A 24,597-nucleotide genomic window follows, 5' to 3' on the forward strand; every position below is an offset into this window, starting at 1 on the left:
ACTCAAAAAAAAGTGAACTCACTATTTCACTAAAGCCAATTTAACTATATTTTAATTCATGAAATTATTATATTTGGAGAAAGTTTCATTTACTCTAATAATTTTTCGCGTACGTTAGTTAAATGAACTAAAAGACGGGAAAAAATTATACACAAATGAAGTAAAAAGTTTTACTAAATTCGTACTTCTCACAAAATAGTTCATTATTTCTTTAAATTTGTAAATTTTACTACAACAGCGTCCATCATGAACTTCGTTGTCACTAAAGACATTCTTGCAATTTTGAACTCCAATTTTTTCCTTCAAACCACAAAATTTTCTTTAAAAAGTGAAAAAAATTATTTATGTCTAATAAATTTTCTTGAATTTGTCGAAAAATATTTACTTATTTTTGTGACATCGGCGTGATGCCAGCGCTTGTAATACTGTTTAGTTAAAAATTTCTAAAACTATTCAAAATTTTCTAAAATTAATCAAAAGTTTTCTTCCTGGTGGGTTCACTGTTTTTTCAGTGTACGTGGTATATATTAAATCAAAAAAGATCGATCCAATACGTATATAATTCAGTTTGACAAAGTAGACATAAAATTTTGACAATATTTTCTACAGAAATAGAATTTTAACAAAATTTTCTATAGAAATAAAATTTTGACAAAATTTTCTATAGAAATAAAAATTTTGACAAAATTTTCTATACAAATACCATTTTGACAAAAATGTCTACAGAAATAAAATTTTAACAAAATTGTTTATAGAAATAAACTTTTGACAAAATTTCCTATAGAAATAAAATCTTGGTATATTATTTTTGGCTCGAGTGGCAACCATGATTATGAACCGAATAAAATTTGAACAAAATTTTCTATAGAAATAAAATTTTGACAAAATTTTCTATAGAAATAAAATTTTGACAATGATGAAAATTTTATTATGAACCGAATAAAATTTTAACAAAATTTTTTTCTCTAGAAATAAAATTTTGACAAAATTTTCTATAGAAATAAAATTTGGGTAGATTATTTTTGGATCTAGTGGCAACCATGATTATGAACTGATATGGACCAATTTTTGTGTGATTGGACCAATTTTGGTATGGTTGTTGGCGACCATATACTAACACCACGTGTCTAATTTGAAACGGATCGGATGAATTTTGTTTCTCTTTGAGGCTCCGCAAGCCAAATCTGGGGATCGGTTTAAATGGGGGCTATATATAATTATGGACCGATGTGGACCAATTTTTGCATGATTGTTAGAGACCATATACCAACACCATGTACCAAATTTCAGCCGGATCGGATGAAATATGCTTCTCTTAGAGGCTCCACAAGCCAAATCTGGGGATCGGTTTATATGGGGGCTATATTTAATTAAGGACCGATATGGACCAATTTTTGCATGGTTGTTAGAGACCATATACCAACATCATGTACCAAATTTCAGCCGGATCGGATGAAATTTTCTTCTCTTTGAGGCTCCGCAAGCCAAATCTGGGGATCGGTTTATATGGGGGCTATATATAATTATGGACCGATGTGAACCAATTTTTGCATGGTTGTTAGAGACAGCGTTGCCAATTTAGCTTTTTTCCCGCTAGATTTGGCTTTTTTTGAAGACGTTTAGCGGGAAAAAAATGCATTTAGCTTTTAGCTTTTTTTCTGGCTTTTTTTCATGACCCTTTTAGCTTTTTTTATTTTCGACATGTTTCTATTGAAATATGGATAAATCGTCGTTTTTATCTAAGCCTTGCTGCAAGTATAAGGGTTTCCACATATTTCAAAGCACAGTTGAAACATTAATAATGAGTCCAGCCATTATGCGGGCATTTTTGTAGCAAATACACCTTGTTGTAAAGTTTTTTCATTATATACATAAAAGTTATCGTAAACTTTAAATCTACTATTACCATACAAATTTGTTAGATAAACTGTCAGTAAATTATTGGGAATATTATCATTTGACTCGTTTATCCTTTTTATGTTATTATAATATTCTAAAGTTATTACGATATTACTAAATTAAAATAGTAGATGTGAATAGCTTTGTGCACTGAAAAATATTGTCGTCTCCTTAAAATACGAACGCGAATTTTGGTTATAATAGCATTTGTGAATTTCTTTTATGTGTTCCTTGTCCAAAAGACGATAAAGTCGTTTTGTCCTTATAATTAAGCGATTCAACTTAAAAATGGGTATGTTTTCATGAAAGAAAAATAGAAAGTGAAATAGTCTTTAAATGTGAGGAGTTTTTGCATCTTAACCACAAACCAAAAGAGCGTTCAAAAATAGAAGATGTTTTTCAACACTTTATTTTAAAAACGTATATATACAATAATTTCTACTTGAAGTGGAGTCTGAATTTGGAAATTTAAGTTGGCGTTAGCACGTTTTTAAAGCACTTTGATAGGCACTTTGATAGTATTTTCTACAATTTAAATAAAAGTAATGTATTTCGAATTTTTCACAATTTCAAATCCAAACTAAAATTTTATTTAAAAAAATGACAAATCATTTTTTTACCAAATCCAAAGCATGCTTAGATCATTTATTATTTTAAAATAACAAGTAAATAAAATAGAGGTGTTGGGAAGGTAGCTCCCACAAAACGAAGGACTTCCAGTAAAAAATTTGTGATAGTAATCAAAATGTATCGAATACACAAACAGAGCTAATATGCCTTAGATATTGTTACAGTCTCACAGAAGTGGAACTAAAATGAAAATAATATGCATTGTAAGTGAAATAAAGCCTTTAAGTTTGTTAAATTTCAATCAAAAATGTGACTTTTGATACAAAAAAATTTAGCTTTTTTTCTAGCTATTTTTTAGCATTTTTTAGCTTTTTTTAGCTATTTTTTGGGCAAATCTAGCGGTTTTTGGTGAAACAATTCTGGCAACGCTGGTTAGAGACCATATACCAACACCATGTACCAAATTTCAGCCGGATCGGATAAAATTTGCTTCTCTTTGAGGCTCCGCAAGCCAAATTTGGGGATCGGTTTATATGGGGGCTATACGTAAAAGTGGACCGATATGGCCCATTTGCAATACCATCCGACCGACGTATAGCCCCCATATAAACGGACCCCAGATTTGGCTTGCGGAGCCTCAAAGAGAAGCAAATTTCATCCGATCCGGCTGAAATTTGGTACATGGTATTTGTATATGGTCTTTAACAACCATGCAAAAATTGGTCCATATCGGTCCATAATTATATATAGCTCCATATAAACCGATCCCCAGATTTGTCCTCCGGAGCCTCTTGGAGGATCAAAATTCATCCGATCCGGTTCAAATGTGGAGTTAGTATATAGTCTCTTACATCCATGCAAAAATTGTTCCACATAGATTCGTAATTATATACACCCAGAGAAGGAATATGATAACCTCAAACATTTTTTTTGGTTTTCGCAACCATGTTATTTTCTCGGAAATCATGTATCTGATTTCGGCAAGCAGGTTATATTTGACGACAAAATGACATTTTAGTGACAAACATGTTACATGGTCACCATACAAAAATAAAATTTTACTCTTCAAACATGTTTGAGGTGATCATATTCCTTCTCTGCGTGTATAGCCCCCATATAAACCGTTCTACAGATGTGACCTCCAGAGCCTCTTGGAGAAGCAAAATTCATCCGATCAGGTTCAAATGTGGAACGTGGTGTTAGTAACATATATGGTCTCTAACAACCATGCAAAAATTGGTCCATATCGGTCCATAATTATATATAGCCCCCATATAAACAACCATGCCAAAATTGGTCCATATCGGTCTATAGTTATATATAGCCGATCCCCAATCACACAAAAATTTGTCCATATCGGTTCATAATCATTGTTGCCACTCGAGCCAAGAATAATCTACCAAAATTTTATTTCTATAGAAAATTTTGTTAAAATTTTATTACTATAGAAATATTTGTCAAAACTTTATTTCTATAGAAAATTTTGTCAAAATTTTATTTCTATAGAAAATTTTGTTAAAATTTTATTTCTATAGAAAAATTTGTCAAACTGAATTATATACGTATTTAATCGGTCTTTTTATACCCTCCACCATAGGATCGGGGGTATATTAACTTTTTCATTCCGTTTGTAACACATCGAAATATTGCTCTAAGACCCCATAAGGTATAAATATATTCTGGGTCGTGGTGAAATTCTGAGTCGATCTAAGCATGTCCGTCCGTCCGTCTGTTGAAATCACGCTAACTTCCGAACGAAACAAGCTATCGGCTTGAAACTTGGCACAAGTAGTTGTTATTGATGTAGGTCGGATGGTATTGCGTATAGCCCCCATATAAACGGACCCCCAAATTTTGGCTTGCGACGCCTCTAAGAGAAGCAAATTTCATCCGATCCGGTTGAAATTTGGTACATGGTGTTAGTATATGGTATCTAACAACCAAGCAAAAATTGGTCCACAGCGGTCCATAATTATATATAGCCCCCATATAAACCGATCCCCCGATTTGGCTTGCAGAGCCTCTAAGAGAAACAATTTTCATCCGATCGGGCTGAAATTTGGTACATGGTGTAAGTATATGGTCTCTAACAACCATGCAAAAATTGGTCCACATCGGTCCATAATTATATATAGCCCCCATATAAACCGATCCCCCGATTTTGCTTGCAGAGCCTCTAAGAGAAACAATTTTCATCCGATCCGGCTGAAATTTGGTACATGGTGTTAGTATATGGTCTCTAACAACCATGCAAAAATTGGTACATATCGGTCCATAATTATATAGCCCCCATATAAACCTATCACCATATTTGACCTCCAGATTTGAAAATTCTTCCCATTCGGTTGAAATTTGAACGTGATGTTAGTATAGGGTATCCAACAACCATGCAGGAATTGGTTCCTATCAGTCCATAATAATATATAGCTCCCATAAAAACCGATCCCCAGATTTGACCTCCGGTGCCTTTTGGAGGAGCAAAATTCATCCGATCTGGTTGAAATTTGGTACGTGGTGGTAGTATATGATATTTAAGTCTTTAGTCTTTCGTAGAAGTTTCTACGCAATCCATGGTGGAGGGTACATAAGCTTCGGCCTGGCCGAACTTACGGTCGTATATACTTGTTTTTTTTTTTTGTTTGTTTGCTATCACATCTGTGAAAAATATTTAGTATACATCAAGCCATTGAACAGACAACATCATATTTTTTTATCGTGTTACAAATGTCGAATTTTGTACCAGAAAGAGATGATTTGCGGAAAGCATTAATTTTTTGTTTTCATTTGAATAAAAGTGCTGCAGAGTCGCATCTCTTGCCAATTCCTTTTTTCTATTTTACCCGTCCAATAACTCTTCTCGATTGCATATCTTTCATCTGGATATTAAGGATATTAAGCATTTCTACCCACTATTAAGGGGCTACAGCGTAGCCGCAATTTGGTTTAATGACTGTGGCTCCCATCTGTGACCTTATTATTTTCTAGACTACTCAAATGTTTATCTGTGTCGACCGACCACTCTTGTTATTTATATGCTATACAAATCTTTCATGAATCCATTTCACATGTAAATGAAAACATTAATAGCAAATTGTTTGGTTTATGTCTACCGGAAGCATTTCTAACATTCAACAAGTTATCTCAACAGTAAAGTCGTAACGCATGAACTGTACTTTACTCAACAACACTAAAAAGAAGTGTGTGGTTTTTTTTTATTCAAGCTAAAATACTTTTTCAGTGCAACTCTACCGCATAAGCATACTAGTCTCCAGTCATGTGGGTTACTGTGGTAACCCATGGTGCATTGGTTGCTAGGCAACTCCCTGTGACGGTGGCAAGTGCTCACAAAGTATATACAAGTGGAGCAAACCACCACAAGTTTTGTGATATGCTTGAAAAATCAACAAAAACAGTAAACAAAGGAATATCAGCATTAACAGATGATGTGGGTTAAGCTAACTAAGTTGGAGTAAAAGTAAAGCTCATCATTTTCGGTTCAATCAATTCAATTAAAAGTGAAATTTCAAATCCTAAACCAAAGGAGATCTCGGCATAAGTTACAGGATTCTATTGTATTCATCATCGGCATTCCATTCATCGCCCTAATTAATGTTCCAACATGACAATAGACATCTTGGCCAGCTAATGGGTGTAATTCTATGTAAATTCTGTTGTTGTGGCTCTTGTTGTGGTGGTTGTTGGAATAGAATTCTTGGTGGAAACAGGTATTCGTTCAAGTACTCGTATTCCGTAATCTATTGACATTGATTTTGCAGACATGTTGACATGCTCTTCATCGTCAGCATTCATTCATGGAACACAAATTTGACATGTAATCCTTGTTTTCTTTTGTGGTATACTTCCAGTGTTGGCATACTTCCAGAGAAAAAACTGAAATTTCTACTACTTGGCCTGGAGGGTAGCGGAAAAACCGAAATAGCTCATTACCTATCCCGCACTCAACGCCTGGACTATGATCCAACGAATGGAGTACATAATTATAACATGACGTGTATGGAGGCTCAGTGTTCGATGACGGAAATCGGTGGAAATGATGATATTCAAAGAATTTGGCATCATTACTATGCAGGGGTAAGTGTAATTCTATGGTCGATAAAAACTCTTGGGGAGGCGGTAGTGGTGTTTATTACAGTTCTCACGAAATCTTGAAACTCAATCTTATCGAACTGGAAAAAGGGTTTGATGGGTAGGGAATTTTCAAAGGAAAACCAACAAAACTAAAAAAAAAAATAAAGTGTATCGAGTCCGCATATATTATGGCCTAAACCCACATAATTGAATGGAATTATAACTTGACATACTTGAAAGGTTTGGCGAATTATTGGTAATAAAATTTGCAAAGGAAAACTAACAAAAGTTCTAGAAAGAATGATCTAGAGATGTCGTGAGGCCAAAGATTTCTTGACCTTACACTATGAATGAGATTTTTGCTTAGCATAGAAGACGAATTTCGCTGATATAAATATTTTTCCTTGTCTAAAAGTTCATAAGCTTTTCAATATGGTCGTTTTGTCCTTATAAATGAATCAAGGTATGGTATTAATATTTCCCAATATTCTTCGGAATTGAGTAGAGGTTGATTTGGTCTATGCTCAGATTGGCAACGATTCTTGGTTGATTTATTTCAACCCGAATTTCATTGGAGAAATTGACTCAGAATTCTATTCTAAGACGATTGGTATACTAAACGATGGGTCTTAGATTTCTCGTTTTTAACGTTACATATGTTACAAATGCACAAACTTATCACACCCTGTACCACAGTAGTGGTGAAGGATATAAACAATCTCATTTGAAGTTTTTGTTACAATTTTTGTGGTTGGTATGAAAAACAAATATTTTTATACCTTTATTCCTCCCTCGGAATAACTTTGTCATTTCGTTTGTAACGCATCGAAATATAGCTCTAAGACCCCGTAAAGTATATATATTCTGGGTCGTGGTGAAATTCTGAGTCGATCTATGCATGTCCGTCCGTCTGTTGAAATCACGCTAACTTCCGAACGAAACACGCTATCGACTTGAAACTTGGCACAATTAGTTGTTATTGATGTAGGTTGGATGGTATTGCAAATGGGCCATATCGGGCCACTTTTACGTAAAGCCCCCATATAAACCGACCCCCAGAATTGGCTTGCGGAGCCTCTAAGAGAAGCAAATTTCATCTGATCCGTTTGACATTTCGCACGTGGTAAGTAAGAATATGGTCTCTAACAACTATGCAAAAATTGGTCCATATCGGTCCATAATTAACATACAGTTGTGCTCAAAATAATAGTGGTGCTGTGCTGAATTTTTTTTCTGCTTCTTCTATTCCTTCCACTAAAGGTTTATTTTATCTTTGTTTTTTTACTATATCATTGTTTGGAGTGTGCATAATAAAAAAATACCGTTGGTTTAACTTCTGATGCTATTGTTGTTGTAAAAAAATCGACATAAGAAGAATCCCTTTGCAAGCTCCAAAACAAAAACAAAAAGGTTATAACCTAGCTTACAAACAATTAAAAGACGAAAATAATTTAGCTGTCCATAGTCCAAGAAAAGTCACTCTCCTTTCAAAAAAAAAAAAACATGTATCGAAAAGAATAAAGTATGCCCAAGAGGATTTCCATTGGTCAGTACAGAAATGGAGGAACATTCCCCAGTACAGAAATGGAGGAACATTGGATGGATGAGTCAAAAATGGTGCTTTATGATTGAAGAGGATCCCGTCTATATGTTCGGCAACCTAAAAACACTGAGTACAGTACCAATTTTACGACAAAAACTGTAAATCACGATGGTGCTTTAATTTATTTGCTACTACTATTATTTTGAGCGCAGCTGTATATGTAGCCCCCATATAAACCGATCCCCAAATTTGGCTAGCGGATCCTCTAAGAAAAGCAAATTTCATCCGATCGGGATGAAATTTGGTACATGGTGTTAGTATGTGGTCTCTAACAACCATGCAAAAATTGATCCACATCGGTCAATAATTATATATAGCCCCCATATAAATCGATCCCCAGATATGACATCCGGTGCCTCGTGTAAGAGACAAATTCATCTGAATCGGTTGAAATTTGGTACGTGGAGTTAGTATATGATCTCTAACAACTAAGCAGGAATTGGTCCATAATTATATGTAGCCCCCATATAAACCGATCCCTAGATTTGACCTCCGGAGTCTCTTGGAAGAGCAAAATTCATCCGATTCGGTTGGAATTTGGTACGTGGTTTCAATATATGGCCTCAAAAACCTGTGCAAAAATTGGTCGAAATCGGTACATAATTATATATAGCCTTCATATAAACCGATCCCCAGATTTGACCTTTGGAGCCCATTGGAAGAGCAAAATTGATCCGATTCGGTTGAAATTTGGTACGTGATGCTAGTATAATGTCTCTAACAACCATGGTCCATATCGGCCTATAATTATATATAGCCCCCATATAAACCGATCCCCAGATTTGACCTCCGGTGCCTTTTGGAGATGCAAAATTCATCCGATCTGATTGAAATTTAATACGTGGTGCCAGTATAACATATGATCTCTAACAACCATGCAGGAATTGGTCCATATCAGTCCATAATTATATATAGCCCCCATATAAACCGATCCCCAGATTTGACCTCTGGTGCCTTTTGGAGAAGCAAAATTCAACCGATCTGATTGAAATTTGGTACGTGGTGTTAGTATATGATATTTTACAACCATGCGAAATGTGGTCCATATCGGTCTATAAACATATATAGCCCCCATATAAACCGATCCCGAGATTTGGTTTTGGAACCACTTGGAGGAGCAAATTTCATCCGAGTCAGTTGAAATTTGGTACATTGTGCTTGTATATGGCCCTTAACACCCATGCCTAACTAGGTCCATTTCGGTCTATAGATATATATAGCCCTCACATAAATCGATCCACAATGACATAAAAATTGGTCCATATCATACCGATACCCAGATTTGACTTTCGAAGCCTTTTGGAGGAGCAAGTTTCATCCTAATTCGGCACAGACACTTTGTCTTCAAGCAGGTCAAATACGAAGATGGGCTATATCGATCTAGATTTTGTAATATGACTCCCATATAAACCGCAGCCCCGAGTTGGGGTCTTAAGCATCTACACATTCCAATTGTTATCCGATTTTCTCAATCTCTAGAGAAATTTAGGTTCAGAACATAGTGTTTGATACAGCTCCCATATAAACCGATCCCCCGAATCGGGGTCTTGAGCCTGAAATTGAGATGTTCTTTAGGTCCACAGGGAGGTGTGTCGAATATGGTGCGTATCGGTTCATGGTTTTATATAGACCCCGTATAGGCGGACCAAGGTATACATTTTATTAAGGTGCCCATATAGACCGATCTCCAGTTTTGAATTCTTGGGCATCTAGACATCACAATTTTTATCCGATCGACGCGAATTTTGAAAGCTATATAATCCTAATATACACCAGTCTCCCCATTTAACTTCTTGAGGGGATAGAAAGTTTAAGATTCGTCCGTGCTGAATTTAATGCCGTATATACTTATTGAACATGCCGTATATACTTATTAAAAATAAAACTATACCCTATCAGAGGGTTGTGGTAACTTCCAAGTAATTCGATTGCGGACAGTCTTTAGTAAAATTTTAACACATACGGGATACATACAATCGCCCAAATCTTGTCTCCTAAAGTTAAGGATGCCTAATCGTTTGTAATAGGATATTTTTATCACTGTAGTAAAATTATTTATATATATTTTTTTATTTATAGACAATGGCCATCATTTATTGTTTCGACATGTCAGCAGAATTAAAAGATCTACAGAAATCGTTTCGCCTATTAAACGATACCATGAAAGATTCTTATGTTGCTGGTAAACCGGTACTGCTGGTGGCTACGAAAGCCGATTTGGCCGACGAAAGTATTCAATTGTATGATATTGAAAATAGTTTCCACCTACATCAAATGGCTGCTACATATGGAAATACAATTAAACTATGCGTTTATGATCCAAGATATATGGGAGAGGAGTTCAATAATAATCTAAAATCTGGATTTAATTGGTTAGTTCGTTATGTCTTGGATAACTATGATGTGATACAAATGCGTTTAAACTGTGATAAAAATATGAAGGTGAGTGTAATCAGTTGATACATACCAATTTTATATTTTACGATTGTCGTTTTTTTTTCTTTACAGAACTGGGAAATGAATCGCGATAATATGGTTAATGAGGGAAAACTAAATTTTCGAGCCTATCAACGTTTTCCTAAAGCTTCCACAAGACATAAATTTTGGCGTTTATCTCACAAACGATTACGACGAAGTTTAATTCGACCACGAACAGCTCCATCTAAATTGAGTTTTGTCTCCAATTTAAAGACAATTTCTTCACCTGCTCCCAATGAAGTTGCTTCCTCTGAAATTTCATTGACACACTATAGGAAAGTGCCAAATGGTGTACTGCCAACTGAAATTGAAAATACAGTTGTATGATTATAATTGTTTAAATAAAAATATTGTTTAATTTATATTAGTATAGTTCAACTCTTAGTCCCCCTACTTAAGTAGCTGAGTCTTAATCATTCGGATAATGGGTGATTTTTTTTAAAGCTACATAGACAATTTATCAAACAAAACAAGTAAGAAAAGTCTAAACTCGGGCGTGGCCGACTATATTATACCCTGCACCACTTTGTAGATCTAAATTTTCGATACCATATCACATCCGTCAAATGTGTTGGGTGCTATATATAAAGGTTTGTCCCAAATACATACATTTAAATAACACTCGATTTGGACAGAATTTGATAGACTTTTACAAAATCTATAGACTCAAAATGTAAGTTGGCTAATGCACTAGGGTGAACACAATTTTAGTAAAGAAATATGACAAACATTTAAATCTGAAGCAATTTTAAGGAAACTTCGCAAAAGTTTATTTATGATTTATCGCTCGATATATATCTATTAGAAGTTTAGGAAAATTAGAGTAATTTTTACAACTTTTCGACTAAGCAGTGGCGATTTAACAAGGAAAATGTTGGTATTTTGACCATTTTTGTCGAAATCAGAAAAACATATATATGGGAGCTATATCTAAATCTGAACCGATTTCAACCAAAATTTGCATGCGTAGCTACAATGCTAATTGTACTCCCTGTGCAAAATTTTAACTAAATCGGAGTTAAAAATTTGCCTCTGTGGTCATATGAGTGTAAATCGGGCGAAAGCTATATATGGGAGCTATATCTAAATCTGAACCGATTTCAACCAAATTTAGCACGCATAGCTAGAATGCTAATTCTACTCCCTGTGCAAAATTTCATCTAAATCGGAGTTAAAAATTTGCCTCTGTGGTCATATGAGTGTAAATCGGGCGAAAAATATATATGGGAGCTATATCTAAATCTGAACCGATTTCAACCGAATTTCGTACAATTACCGGTACTAAACGTACTCCTTGTGCAAAATTTGAAGCAAGCCAGGGCAAAACTTTGGCTTTTGAGGCCATATAAGTCCAAATCGGACGAAAGATATTTTTCAATCAAATTTGGCACACATGACTATACTACCAATTGTACTCCTTGTGCAAAATTGCCAGCTAATCGGGATAAAACTCTGGCTTCTGGGTCCATATAAGTGCATATCGGGCGAAAGATATATATGGGAGCTATATCTAAATCTGAATCGATTTCAACCAAATTTGGCACGCATAGCTACAATGCTAAATCTACTACCTGTGCAAAATTTCAACCAAATTGGGCCAAAACTCTGGCTTTTAAACCATATTAGTCCAAATCGGGCGAAAGATATATATGGGAGCTATATCTAAATCGGAACCGATTTCAATCAAATTTTGCACACTTGACTATACTACTAATTGTACTCCTAGTGCAAAATTTCAACCAAATTCGGCCAAATATCTGGCTTCTGGGGCCATAAAAGTCCATATCGGGCGAAAGATATATATGGGAGCTATATCTAAATCTGAACCGATTTCAATCAAATTTTGCACACTTGACTATACGACTAAGTGTTATGTTTATACAAAATTTCAAGCAAATCGGTATAAAACTCGGGCTGCTGGGTCCATATTAGTGCATATCGGGCGAAAGATATTGTTACGAATTTGATAATTATAGATATAAGTTTATTTAAATTAGTTTCCGTTAATTTAAAATTTAAAATTGTAACGATAAAATTTCGCTATCACTTGTTGGAATCATCTATTCATTTTCTAGTATTTTCCTGAATTTCTTTTATGTTCTTTTGTTTGCTTACCGAAATGTTAGTTCTTACTCTCTCATAGAATAACAACCCCTTTGCTTTGTTATTTTGCTTTCTCATTTCATCTCATTGTCTATTGTCATTGTTGTTGTAGTAATGCGAGCATATATCTATGTGAGTGTGTATGTGTTTGGCAGCCACCAGACGAATTACTTAATGGTCGTAGATCCTTCTAGCATTGTCTAAGAATGTTCTGGCGTTGCCAGAATATTGTAGTGCTACCAGAATGTTCTCGTATTGCCACACCGTCATATATAAAAGCGCTCGCATGCTGCTTGCGAGTCAGTCTTAATTAAAGCGTCAAACGAATAACTTCAGTGTGAACGAATTGTAAAGTGTGAAGTCATAGTAAATAAATTGTAGATTGTCGTTATTTAAAAGAACTGTGTTTTAATTGTCGGGTAATTAAAAAACGCCTAAATATAAAAACGTAACAATTGGTGTCAGAAGTGGGATAACGAAAAAAATCTACAATGAAGTTTAATGAGCTTCGAATGGAAGACTTAAAAAAGGAATTGAGCAAACTGGAGCTGCCGACAACAGGCAATAAGGCCCAGCTTCAAAAGCGTCTACTGGAAGAGTTTGAACGGCGTAATATGGACATTGCGACGCATGAGTTTGATTATAAGGAAGACATTTATGAATCAATACTCGTCAATACCAGCAGTGTAGAAACTCCGTCTGTGGCTTCGAGTGTTGTAGATTACACATCAATGCTCAGTGTTTTGAGTAAAATGATGGAGGAAAACTCTAGAAAAATCATGGATGAGAATTCTAGAAAAATGGAAGAAAATTCTAGAAAACTGGAAGCAAATTCTCTAAAAATGGAAGAAAATTCTAGAAAATTGCTGGAAGAAAACGCTCTAAAAATGCAAGAAAATTCTAGAAAAATGATGGAAGAAAATTCTCTTCTTTTGGTGGAGAAATTTGACGAAAATTCTAGAATTCTTAATGAAAAGTTACAACAACTTTCGGAAGGTATGGAGAAACGCGTAGACCACATTGAAAGTCAAATTGTGGAATTGGATAAGAAATTTGTGGTTCACGATGAAAAATTTCTACACCTTGAGAAAAAAATGTCAGAACTAGAAATGAAAGGTGGTCCAGTGCGCGTAATCGAGGGCCCAAAAATCAAAACTCCTGTTTTTGATGGCTCATCTTCATTTGATGTTTTCAAATTCCAATTTGAGACGGTGGCATCCAGAAACATGTGGAATGACAACGACAGAGCAATTGAACTTCTGTTGGCATTGAAGGGTAATGCTGCCGATGTAATACAAAGTATCCCAACTTCTTCCAGAAATAACTATAAGGAAGTAATAGCTGCGCTACAACGCAAGTACGGTGGAGAACATAAGCAAGACATCTTCAGAATGGAATTAAGAGGAAGAGTCCAGAAATCAAATGAGACTCTACAAGATTTTGCAACAGAAGTTGAGCGGTTGGTGCTATTGGCATACCCAGGAGAGAGTCACCCACTTGTGGACCGCATCAAAATTGAGACCTTTGTGAATGGCATTCGAGACCCAGACATAAAATGTGCAACATATGCGTCACAAAAAGCTACATTTGTGGAAACTCTAACATTTGCCCTTACACAAGAGACAGCGAGGGTACTAGCACGTCCTCAAATTCACAAAGTACGTAAGGTGGAGACCGAGAATGACGAATCAAATTCCGTGATTGATTCAGTGAAAGAAGCCGTTAAGCAGGCAATGCAAGAAATGAAGCAAGAGGCAAATAAATCCCGGATCAAATGCTATAACTGTGATAAGCCGGGACATCTAGCTCGAGAATGCAAAGCACGACGCAAACGGTCAAGATCCACATCACCATCTCCATTAAACAATAACCATAAGAAGGTGACCCCACAGTCAAGTGAGTCACCTTTAAACTAAATCGAGCTAGTTCAGCGGGGCAAGAGCTGGCTCCCACAGACGATGGCCCCACCATCTCCATAGCAATAGTTCAACAGAAAAATAACAATTTAACTATTGCGGGTGTTATTAATGGCGACAAGCGTACTTTGACGTTGGATACTGGTGCATCAAAGTCTATCATTAGATCTGATTTAGTAAAAGGAAAAGTTACACCACTGATTGGAGTCAAGCTACGCACGGCTACAGGGGAACCCGCAACCGTATATGGAAAGGTCACCGTAAAATTAACTATTGCTAACAAATCCGTTACTTATGATTTCATTGTGGCCGATATAGTAGACGAAGTTATAATTGGAGCGGATTTCATGATTGCTTTTGGTCTCAATTTGGATATGAAGCGTCGTGTAATGACATGGTGCGATGCCGAAATAACGGTAAACGTGGGATACGACGGGAATACACCTGTCAGACGTTTGACAACGAGCCAGTCAGAGTCTATACCACCGAATGCCGAAGCAATTATATGGGTTTCTATGAATGGAGATTGTGAAGTCGGCCAATTGTGGGTTGTTGAACCAGCAGAAAACAAAAGCAACAACATCTTGATAGCAAATGCCCTGGTAACAACGAACGAAGAGAGACTAATACCAGTTCGTGTCTTGAACTTGTCTGACAATCACGAGCAAATTGTAAAATTTTCTGACATTGGCAAATGTACACCAGCCGAGGCAATAGTCAATTTGGAAGGCAACTCATCAAAGACACATGGAGCAGTGAGAAAACATCTAGAAGCGTATGTCGAGGCTTGGACACGTCATCTATCGCCGTCAGAGAGAAATAAAGACAAGCAATTGTTGTGGAAAAACGCCTGTGCTTTTGCTTCTGAAAAGGGAAATCAAGGAAGAACATCTGTAGTGAAACATGAAATTAAAACCGCAGAAGAAAGGCCCATAAAACAGGCACCACGAAGTGTTCCCCTGGCAAAAAGAGACGAAGTTCAAAAGCTCATAAAGGAAGTGGCGGAGAGTGGAGTGATCGAGCCATCATCAAGTCCTTGGTGTTCCCCAGTTGTGCTGGTCAAAAAGAAAGATGGAAGTACCCGATTCTGCGTGGACTACAGAAAACTGAATGATGTCACCAAAAAGGACAGTTATCCGCTTCCACGCATTGATGACACGTTGGACACACTAGCCGGAACAACATGGTTTTCTACGCTTGATTTGCAGAGTGGATATTGGCAAGTAGAGATCGCCGAGAAAGACAAGGAAAAGACGTCTTTTGGCGTTAATGGCGGTCTCTGGCAATTCAATGTAATGCCGTTCGGGCTCTGCAACGCTCCGGCTACCTTCGAAAGATTGATGGAGCGGGTACTGAAGGGGTTGCACTGGAAGTCGTGCTTGATATACTTGGACGACATCATAGTGATGGGCAAAACATTTGACGAGCACCTTAAGAACTTGAAAGACGTTATCCAGCAATTGTCAGCCGCTGGTCTACGCCTTAACGCAAAGAAATGCTCCCTTTTCCAGCGGGAAGTTAAATACCTGGGTCATCATGTGACTGCAGAGGGCATATCCACCGATGAAGACAAAATCCAAGCTGTCAGAGATTGGCCACGACCCCGAAATCTCCACGAATTAAGAAGTTTCCTTGGGTTATGTACATATTACCGACGATTCGTCCCAAACTTCGCCAGCATCGCCGCTAGTCTCCACAAATTGACGCAAAAAGGTCAGAAGTTCCAGTGGAGCGACGAACAGGAGGATTCATTCCAACATTTAAAAGAACTTTTATGTTCAGCTCCTGTTCTAGCGTATCCTATTCCGGGCGAAAAATTTGTTTTGGATACAGATGCTAGCGCGCATGGTATTGGAGGTGTGCTATCCCAACAGATAGACGGCAAGGAGAAGGTCATCGGATATTTCAGCCGAACGTTGTCCAAGCCCGAAAAGAACTACTGTGTAACGCGACGAGAGCTGCTAGCCGTCATAGAGAGTGTAAAACATTATCATAAATATTTGTATGGACAACACTTCTTGCTCAGGACTGATCACTCAGCTCTACGATGGTTGCTCCAATTCAAGAATCCGGAAGCTCAACTGGCACGTTGGATCGAGAGGCTCCAAAGCTATGATTTCAGTGTCGAGCATAGAAAAGGTGGAAAACACGGTAACGCTGACGCTTTGTCACGTCGACCTTGCAGTATAGAATGCAAGCACTGCTCGAAGGCTGAACACAAGGAGGAGATTGTTGATATTCGGCTGTTACACGTCGAATCTGGAGTGGACTGGCCAACAGAACAGCGTAAAGATCCCATTTTGAACAAAATTATTTCGGCAAAGGAAGAGAACAAGAAGCCCAGTAAGAAAGACATCGCAGCCGAAAGTCCACTTATGAAATCATACTGGGCTCAATGGGATAGTTTAGTTCTAGTCAATGGATCCCTGCAACGTAAATGGGAAAGCGAAGAAGGCAAGAGCAGCCGAAATTTGATCATCGTTCCAGATTCCAAAATAAGAGATGTTTTGGCGGAGTTCCATAATGGTCCCAGTGGAGGTCATCTGGGAATAACCAAAACCGCCGAGAAAGTGAAGCAACGATTCTACTGGGTTGGATGCCAGAAATCAATTGCTGAATGGGTAGCCAATTGCGAGAAGTGCATGAAGGCGAAAGGTCCAACAAGGAAAAGTCGAGGTCCTATGCAAGAATATAGACCAGGAGCCCCGTTTGAAAGAATAGCAATGGACGTGGCAGGCCCTTTCCCAGTAAGTGATTCTGGAAACCGTTATGTCCTTGTCATGGATTACTTCAGCAAATGGCCGGAGGTGTATGCAATTCCAAACCAAGAAGCAAAAACGATTGTGGATGTTGTCAACAAAAACTGGATATGTCGCTACGGTGTGCCGTCCGAGATTCACTCAGACCAGGGAAGAAATTTTGAATCGGCCATATTCAAAGAGATGTGTGAATCCCTTGGTATCAAGAAAACGAGGACTACACCATTACATCCGCAATCCGATGGCATGGTAGAAAGGTTTAATCGCACTCTGGAGGAACATCTTCGAAAAGTAGTGGACAACGGCCAGAGGGACTGGGACGAGCATATACCAAAGTTTTTGCTGTCGTATAGATCTGCCATTCATGATTCCACCTCTCGAACACCTGCCAATGTTCTATTCGGAACTGAGTTGAAGTTGCCTGGTGATCTGATATTCGGTGCTAAACCTAATGAGCTCGCCATGGAAGAAAACAGAAACGACATCCCAAACACTTTCGGTGAAGTTCACGAATCAGTGCGCAACAAAATAAAAATGGTCAGCAACAGAATGAAGGCGAGATACGATCGTGCTGTAAATACTGAGGGCTTCCAAGAAGAAGAATTGGTTCTGCTATTTAACCCGCAACGAAAGAAAGGATTGTGTCCTAAACTGCAAACACAGTGGGAAGGCCCATACAAGGTCATCAAGAAGATCAATGATGTTGTATACCGGATTCAGAAGGACGACAGCCCTAGATCAAAGATGAAAGTTGTACATCTGGAACGATTGGCTCCTTACGGAACAGGTTCTGTGCCTGTTCGGGACGAACAGGCTTAAGCGGGAGGCAGTGTTACGAATTTGATAATTATAGATATAAGTTTATTTAAATTAGTTTCCGTTAATTTAAAATTTAAAATTGTAACGATAAAATTTCGCTATCACTTGTTGGAATCATCTATTCATTTTCTAGTATTTTCCTGAATTTCTTTTATGTTCTTTTGTTTGCTTACCGAAATGTTAGTTCTTACTCTCTCATAGAATAACAACCCCTTTGCTTTGTTATTTTGCTTTCTCATTTCATCTCATTGTCTATTGTCATTGTTGTTGTAGTAATGCGAGCATATATCTATGTGAGTGTGTATGTGTTTGGCAGCCACCAGACGAATTACTTAATGGTCGTAGATCCTTCTAGCATTGTCTAAGAATGTTCTGGCGTTGCCAGAATATTGTAGTGCTACCAGAATGTTCTCGTATTGCCACACCGTCATATATAAAAGCGCTCGCATGCTGCTTGCGAGTCAGTCTTAATTAAAGCGTCAAACGAATAACTTCAGTGTGAACGAATTGTAAAGTGTGAAGTCATAGTAAATAAATTGTAGATTGTCGTTATTTAAAAGAACTGTGTTTTAATTGTCGGGTAATTAAAAAACGCCTAAATATAAAAACGTAACAATATATATGGGAGCTATATCTAAATCTGAACCGATTTCTTCCAAAAATCAGTAGGGTTATATTCTGTACCAAATTAGGAACATGTGCCAAATTTGAAGGCGATTGGACTTAAATTGAGACCTAGACTTTGATCACAAAAATGTGTTCACAGACAGGCGGACGGACAGACGGACATGGTTATACCAACTGAGGGACCCACCCTGAACATTATTGCCAAAGACACCATGTGTCTATCTCGTCTCCTTTTGGGTGTTACAAACATATGCACTAACTTATAATACCCTGTTCCACAGTGTGGCGCAGGGTATAATTAATATTTTAATAGGAGTAAGTAAGTAAAGTCTAAATTCGGGCGGGGACGACTATATTATACCCTTCACCCTTAACAAAATTTTCTATAGAAATAAAATTTCAACAAAATATTCTATAGAAATAAAATTTTAACAAAATATTCTACAGAAATAAAATTTTGACAAAACTTTCAATGAAAATAAAATTTTGACAAAATTTCTATAGAAATAAAATTTTGGTAGATTATTTTTGGATCGAGTGGCAACCATGATTATGAACCGATATGAACTAATTTTTCTGTGATTGGAGATCGGCTATATATAACTATAGACCGATATGGACCAATTTTTGTATGGTTGTGAGCTGCCATATCCTAACACCACGTTCCAAATTTGAACCGGATCGGATGAATTTTGCTCCTCCAAGAGGCTCCGGAGGTCAAATCTAAGGATCGGTTTATATGGGGGCTATATATAATTGTCAACCGATGTGGACCAATTTTTGCATGGATGTTAGGGACCATATACTAACACCACGATCTACATTTGAACCAGATCGGATGAATTTTGCTCCTCCAAGAGGCTCCGGAGTTCAAATCTGGAGAACGGTTTATATGGGGGCTATATATAATTATGGACCGATATGGCCCAATTCTGGCACGGTTGTTAGAGACCATATACTAATGCCATGTTCGAAATTTCAACCGGATCGGATGAAATTTGCTTCTCTTAGAGGCTCCGCAAGCCAAAGCTGGGGAGCGGTTTATATGGGGGCTATATGTAATTATGAACCGATGTGGACCAATTTTTGCATGTTTATTAGAGACCATATACCAACACCATGTACCAAGTTTCAGCCAGATCGGATGAAATATGCTTTTCTTAGAGGCTCCGCAAGCCAAATATGAGGGTCCGTTTATATGGGGGCTATACGTAAATGTGGACCGATATGGCCCATTTGCAATACCATCCGACCGACATCAATAACATTTACTTCTACCAAGTTTCAAGTCGATGGCTTGTTTCGTTCGGAAGTTAGCGTGATTTCAACAGACGGACGGACGGACAAGCTTAGATCGACTCAGAATTTCACCACGACCCAGAACATATATACTTTATGGGGTCTTAGAGCAATATTTCGACGTGTTACAAACGGAATGACAAAGTTAATATACCCCCCATCCTATGGTGAAGGGTATAATAATTGTTTGTACTTCTGCAAAATCTCTAGAATTAAAATTTAAATCGGCTAACGCCCTGGGATGAAACACAATGTCAATACAAAATATGGGAAATATAAAGCTATAACAATTTTAATCTAGCATTACAGTGTGTAGGATATGACTACACACTCAAAATTATCAATTAATTTTCTTGTCAATACAATTAAAATTATGTTTAAATTTGAGCTAACAACGTAATTTGTAAATACAGTTACGATTTTAGAATTATTTTGTCACATTAGCAAGCAATTTTGTTATATCACAAAAAAAAATTTGACTTAAAAAGTTTATTTAACAACAATTTATTGTTAGTTCAAAAATTGTAATATTATTTTGGAATTATTCGTTTGGCTTGAGACCAAAATGGTAAAATTCCAAAGGTCAACTAACAAAACTAAACAATATTATTTTGTGTGTACGATATGGAGAAATTTGGCCATATTTATATAAACTGGAAGAACATATATTACACAGAAAAAAAAGTGTCTTGTAAATTTAAGGACCATTTTAACTTTCACATAGTTCAACAAATTTACTGTAATATAGTTCATTTTTCGTAACCACAACGAAAATTAACTTAGCTAAAGGAAAACTTATAAAAACTCTGTAAATGATTTTTAGTTCACTAACTACGAAATGGGAAGGATTTTCCCTTAAATAAATTTCCAACATAGTAGTTAATGCATCGTTGATTGTATTATAAAAATACATGGGCAATATAAAAATCTTACTACGAACTGTGGACAATTTACTAAGAAAAAAATTTGTATGGAAAAAAATGTTTGTAGTAAAAATTAACTTAACGATATTACCGATTCGTACGATGGCTACCTACAGATTATTTCCCTGTTTATTATATGTTGGAGTGTTTTTACTCACATTGAAAATTTTAGATAAAGTAGAATAAAAATTAGTTAATATAATCCTTGAGGGGTGTATATAATTTTTTATAGATTCCTCATAGATTTGGTATATATTTTACCTTAACTTATAGATAGAATTCCAACTAATCAATAAAGTTGCTACTGGAAAATGTGAGTGCATCATGTGAGGAAGTTTTTAGAGACATTTTGTGTATATATCGTATGATTGTTTTTGTTTGTTATTGCGTCATCTATGCTGTTGTTGGTTGTTTTGATTCTAGAGACAATGGAATGTTCCTTGTGTGTTGGTATCTTTTGTGGTGAGAGTTGTTTTCTTGCAATAGCGAGATCGTGTGTGTGTGTGTGGAGTTGTTTTTCTTTACGGCAGGTATGTATCCTTTATGACTATTTGTGTCTTTGAGTTTTATTGCTGCATTCAGTTCTGTTGATGAATTTATGAAGTGCACACGTGGTTTTAATTTTGCGATATTGTACGTGCGGTATTGGTGTCTATTAATGAAAACACATTTATTTTGAAGCATTTTAGAAACTGAGAAGTGAATGATGTGATGTTAGAGAAATCAAAAACGCTTCTTATTGATAAAAACAAATAACAGATTAAGGAACTGTATATTTCTGTTAACAGTTTAAAATTAGTGCGGATTTTTAATTGATTTACATAAAAAATATACTACATGAGTGGTAATAGGATAATCTATATTTATTCTACATCTGGATCACAGGTTGGAGATGCAACCATTTTTTGAATCTATATTTTTTATGTTACAGCAATTCCTACAGGTGAGTACTAAGTTCGAGTTTAGCCGCTAAAATTAAAAATAAATAACTAAGAAAAATATAAAATTATACGTATTCGATACAAATTTATATATAACTTGTTGGAAAATAGCCCAAACCAAGTTTTTTATAAAGATTATTTTTGTATAATGGATTATTAAAGAAAACTTATCATGAAAATTGCGATTTTAGCCTCTAAACTCGAACTTTATATCCTCCTTAAATACTAAATGCTATACTGACAAGTGGAAATTATGTCTAATTTTATAATATTTTTTATTTCAAATATATTCTGAGAATAATTTCAAAAACGTCCCATTAGTCCATGGCTATGATTCTAATAATGTACATACTGGATGGATTTGTCAATGTGGTAAGTTTTTCTATAAACCGTATTTTGTCCGTTTTTAATAAAACCAAAATTTCAATTTATTAAAAATAATTATTTTCACTTGCAGGTAGACAGGTCTTGTAATGGTAATTTTTTTAATATTCTTATTGTTTAATGCTAACTAAGCTGATATCCTTATTGGTTCTAGGAAATATAGTTGAAACCCGTAAGTTAAAAATTAATATGAACGATAGAATTTGATAATATTTTTCTTATATTTTGTATAACTTTGCAATTTCAGATGCTTATAAGACAAATCCGCCCAACAAAAGTTAGCCAAAATCGATGAAATTGGACAACAATTCAACGAATATAGCAACTTATGCCACATATATCTTTAATATGGATATAAAACATGAAAATTTAAATTAATTAGTCCTAATAACATAGAATATTACTCTTTTGAAGAAGCAATTACTAACTACCGACAAGTAACTGCATCCAACGCACGAATAAAAATATTTCCTTTATTGTATATCATAAGCCATAGTTTTGTGTAATAAAGGGTGATTCTTTTGAGGTTAGGATTTTCATGCATTAGTATTTGACAGATCACGTGGGATTTCAGACATGGTGTCAAAGAGAAAGATGCTCAGTATGCTTTGACATTTCATCATGAATAGACTTACGATCTGCCACAACGTCGAATTTTCAGTGAATGGGCCCTAGAAAAGTTGGTAGAAAATCCGCTTTTTTATCGACAAATTTTGTTCAGCGATGAGGCTCATTTCTGGTTGAATGGCTACGTAAATAAGCAAAATTGCCGCATTTGGAGTGAAGAGCAACCAGAAGCCGTTCAAGAACTGCCCATGCATCCCGAAAAATGCACTGTTTGGTGTGGTTTGTACGCTGGTGGAATCATTAGACTGTATTTTTTCAAAGATGCTGTTGGACGCAACGTTACGGTGAATGGCGATCGCTATCGTTCGATGCTAACAAACTTTTTGTTGCCAAAAATGGAAGAACTGAACTTGGTTGACATGTGGTTTCAACAAGATGGCGCTACATGCCACACAGCTCGCGATTCTATGGCCATTTTGAGGGAAAACTTCGGAGAACAATTCATCTCAAGAAATGGACCGGTAAGTTGGCCACCAAGATCATACGATTTGACGCCTTTAGACTATTTTTTGTGGGGCTACGTCAAGTCTAAAGTCTACAGAAATAAGCCAGCAACTATTCCAGCTTTGGAAGACAACATTTCCGAAGAAATTCGGGCTATTCCGGCCGAAATGCTCGAAAAAGTTGCCCAAAATTGGACTTTCCGAATGGACCACCTAAGACGCAGCCGCGGTCAACATTGAAATGAAATTATCTTCAAAAAGTAAATGTCATGGACCAATCTAACGTTTCAAATAAAGAACCGATGAGATTTTGCAAATTTTATGCGTTTTTTTTTTTTAAAAAAGTTATCAAGCTCTTAACAAATCACCCTTTATAATAATAATTTTTTGAAATAAATTACTGGTGGTTATAGAAAATTGACTTGTTTTGTACGAAAAATTTCTTAGTTGTATACAGGCTTGTTGTACCTTTGATTCCTCAATTTCTCTACTTTTTTGAAAATTATACTGACAAACAGTTTATTTCAAACCAATTTCTTAATACAGGTTTCCCAAAAAATTGTTCATTTTTCCGGATAGCAGGAATATTTTGAATGAGTTTAAGTATATTCTTCCCACAGCATAGTAATAATGAACTAAAATACGATGCACTACATGAACTAATTTATAAGAAAATCATGAACTTATCTAGATGAAGAAAATCTTTGGCGCCAAATCATGGTCATTCTTACTATGGGTTAGTTCATTTTTCATAAAAAATAGTAAACTTTTTTTCGGTGTAGGTTAGGTTAGGTTAGGTGGAAGCCCGATGTATCAGGCTCACTTAGACTATTCAGTCCATTCTGATACCACATTGGTGAAGTTCAATCTTATCACTGAGTGCTGCCCGATTCCATGTTAAGCTCAATGGCAAGGGACCTCCTTTTTATAGCCGAGTCCGAACGGCGTTCCAAATTGCACTGAAACCACTTAGAGAAGCTTTGAAACCCTCAGAAATGTCACCAGCATTACTGAGGTGGATGTTTTTTGGTGTTCGGTCGAAGCAGGAATCGAACCCACGACCTTCTGTATGCAAGGCGGGCATGCTAACCATTGCACCACGGTGCCTCCCAAAAAC

General features: G+C 36.3%; 1 protein-coding gene and 1 long non-coding RNA gene across 2 annotated transcripts in view; one reads left to right on the top strand and one right to left on the bottom strand.

The window, feature by feature from the left end:
- The first annotated feature begins 5,767 nt into the window (after positions 1-5,767).
- Positions 5,768-11,023, top strand: LOC142231603 (ADP-ribosylation factor). The gene is made up of 4 exons (XM_075302230.1): positions 5,768-6,194; positions 6,336-6,561; positions 10,241-10,603; positions 10,670-11,023. The coding sequence occupies exons 1-4, from the start codon at positions 6,079-6,081 to the stop codon at positions 10,964-10,966; spliced, it is 1,002 nt and encodes a 333-aa protein (XP_075158345.1). The 5' UTR covers positions 5,768-6,078; the 3' UTR covers positions 10,967-11,023.
- LOC142231604 (uncharacterized) overlaps positions 10,393-24,597 on the bottom strand; it is a 46,660-nt gene continuing 32,455 nt past the window's right edge. The window contains exons 2-3 of the long non-coding RNA XR_012720841.1: positions 10,629-10,940; positions 10,393-10,520 (exon numbers count right to left, since the gene is read on the bottom strand). This is a non-coding gene — a long non-coding RNA (uncharacterized LOC142231604). The remainder of the gene's footprint in view (positions 10,521-10,628; positions 10,941-24,597) is intronic.

Source organism: Haematobia irritans, chromosome 3 (assembly GCF_050003625.1).
Source record: "Haematobia irritans isolate KBUSLIRL chromosome 3, ASM5000362v1, whole genome shotgun sequence".
NCBI lineage: Eukaryota > Metazoa > Arthropoda > Insecta > Diptera > Muscidae > Haematobia > Haematobia irritans.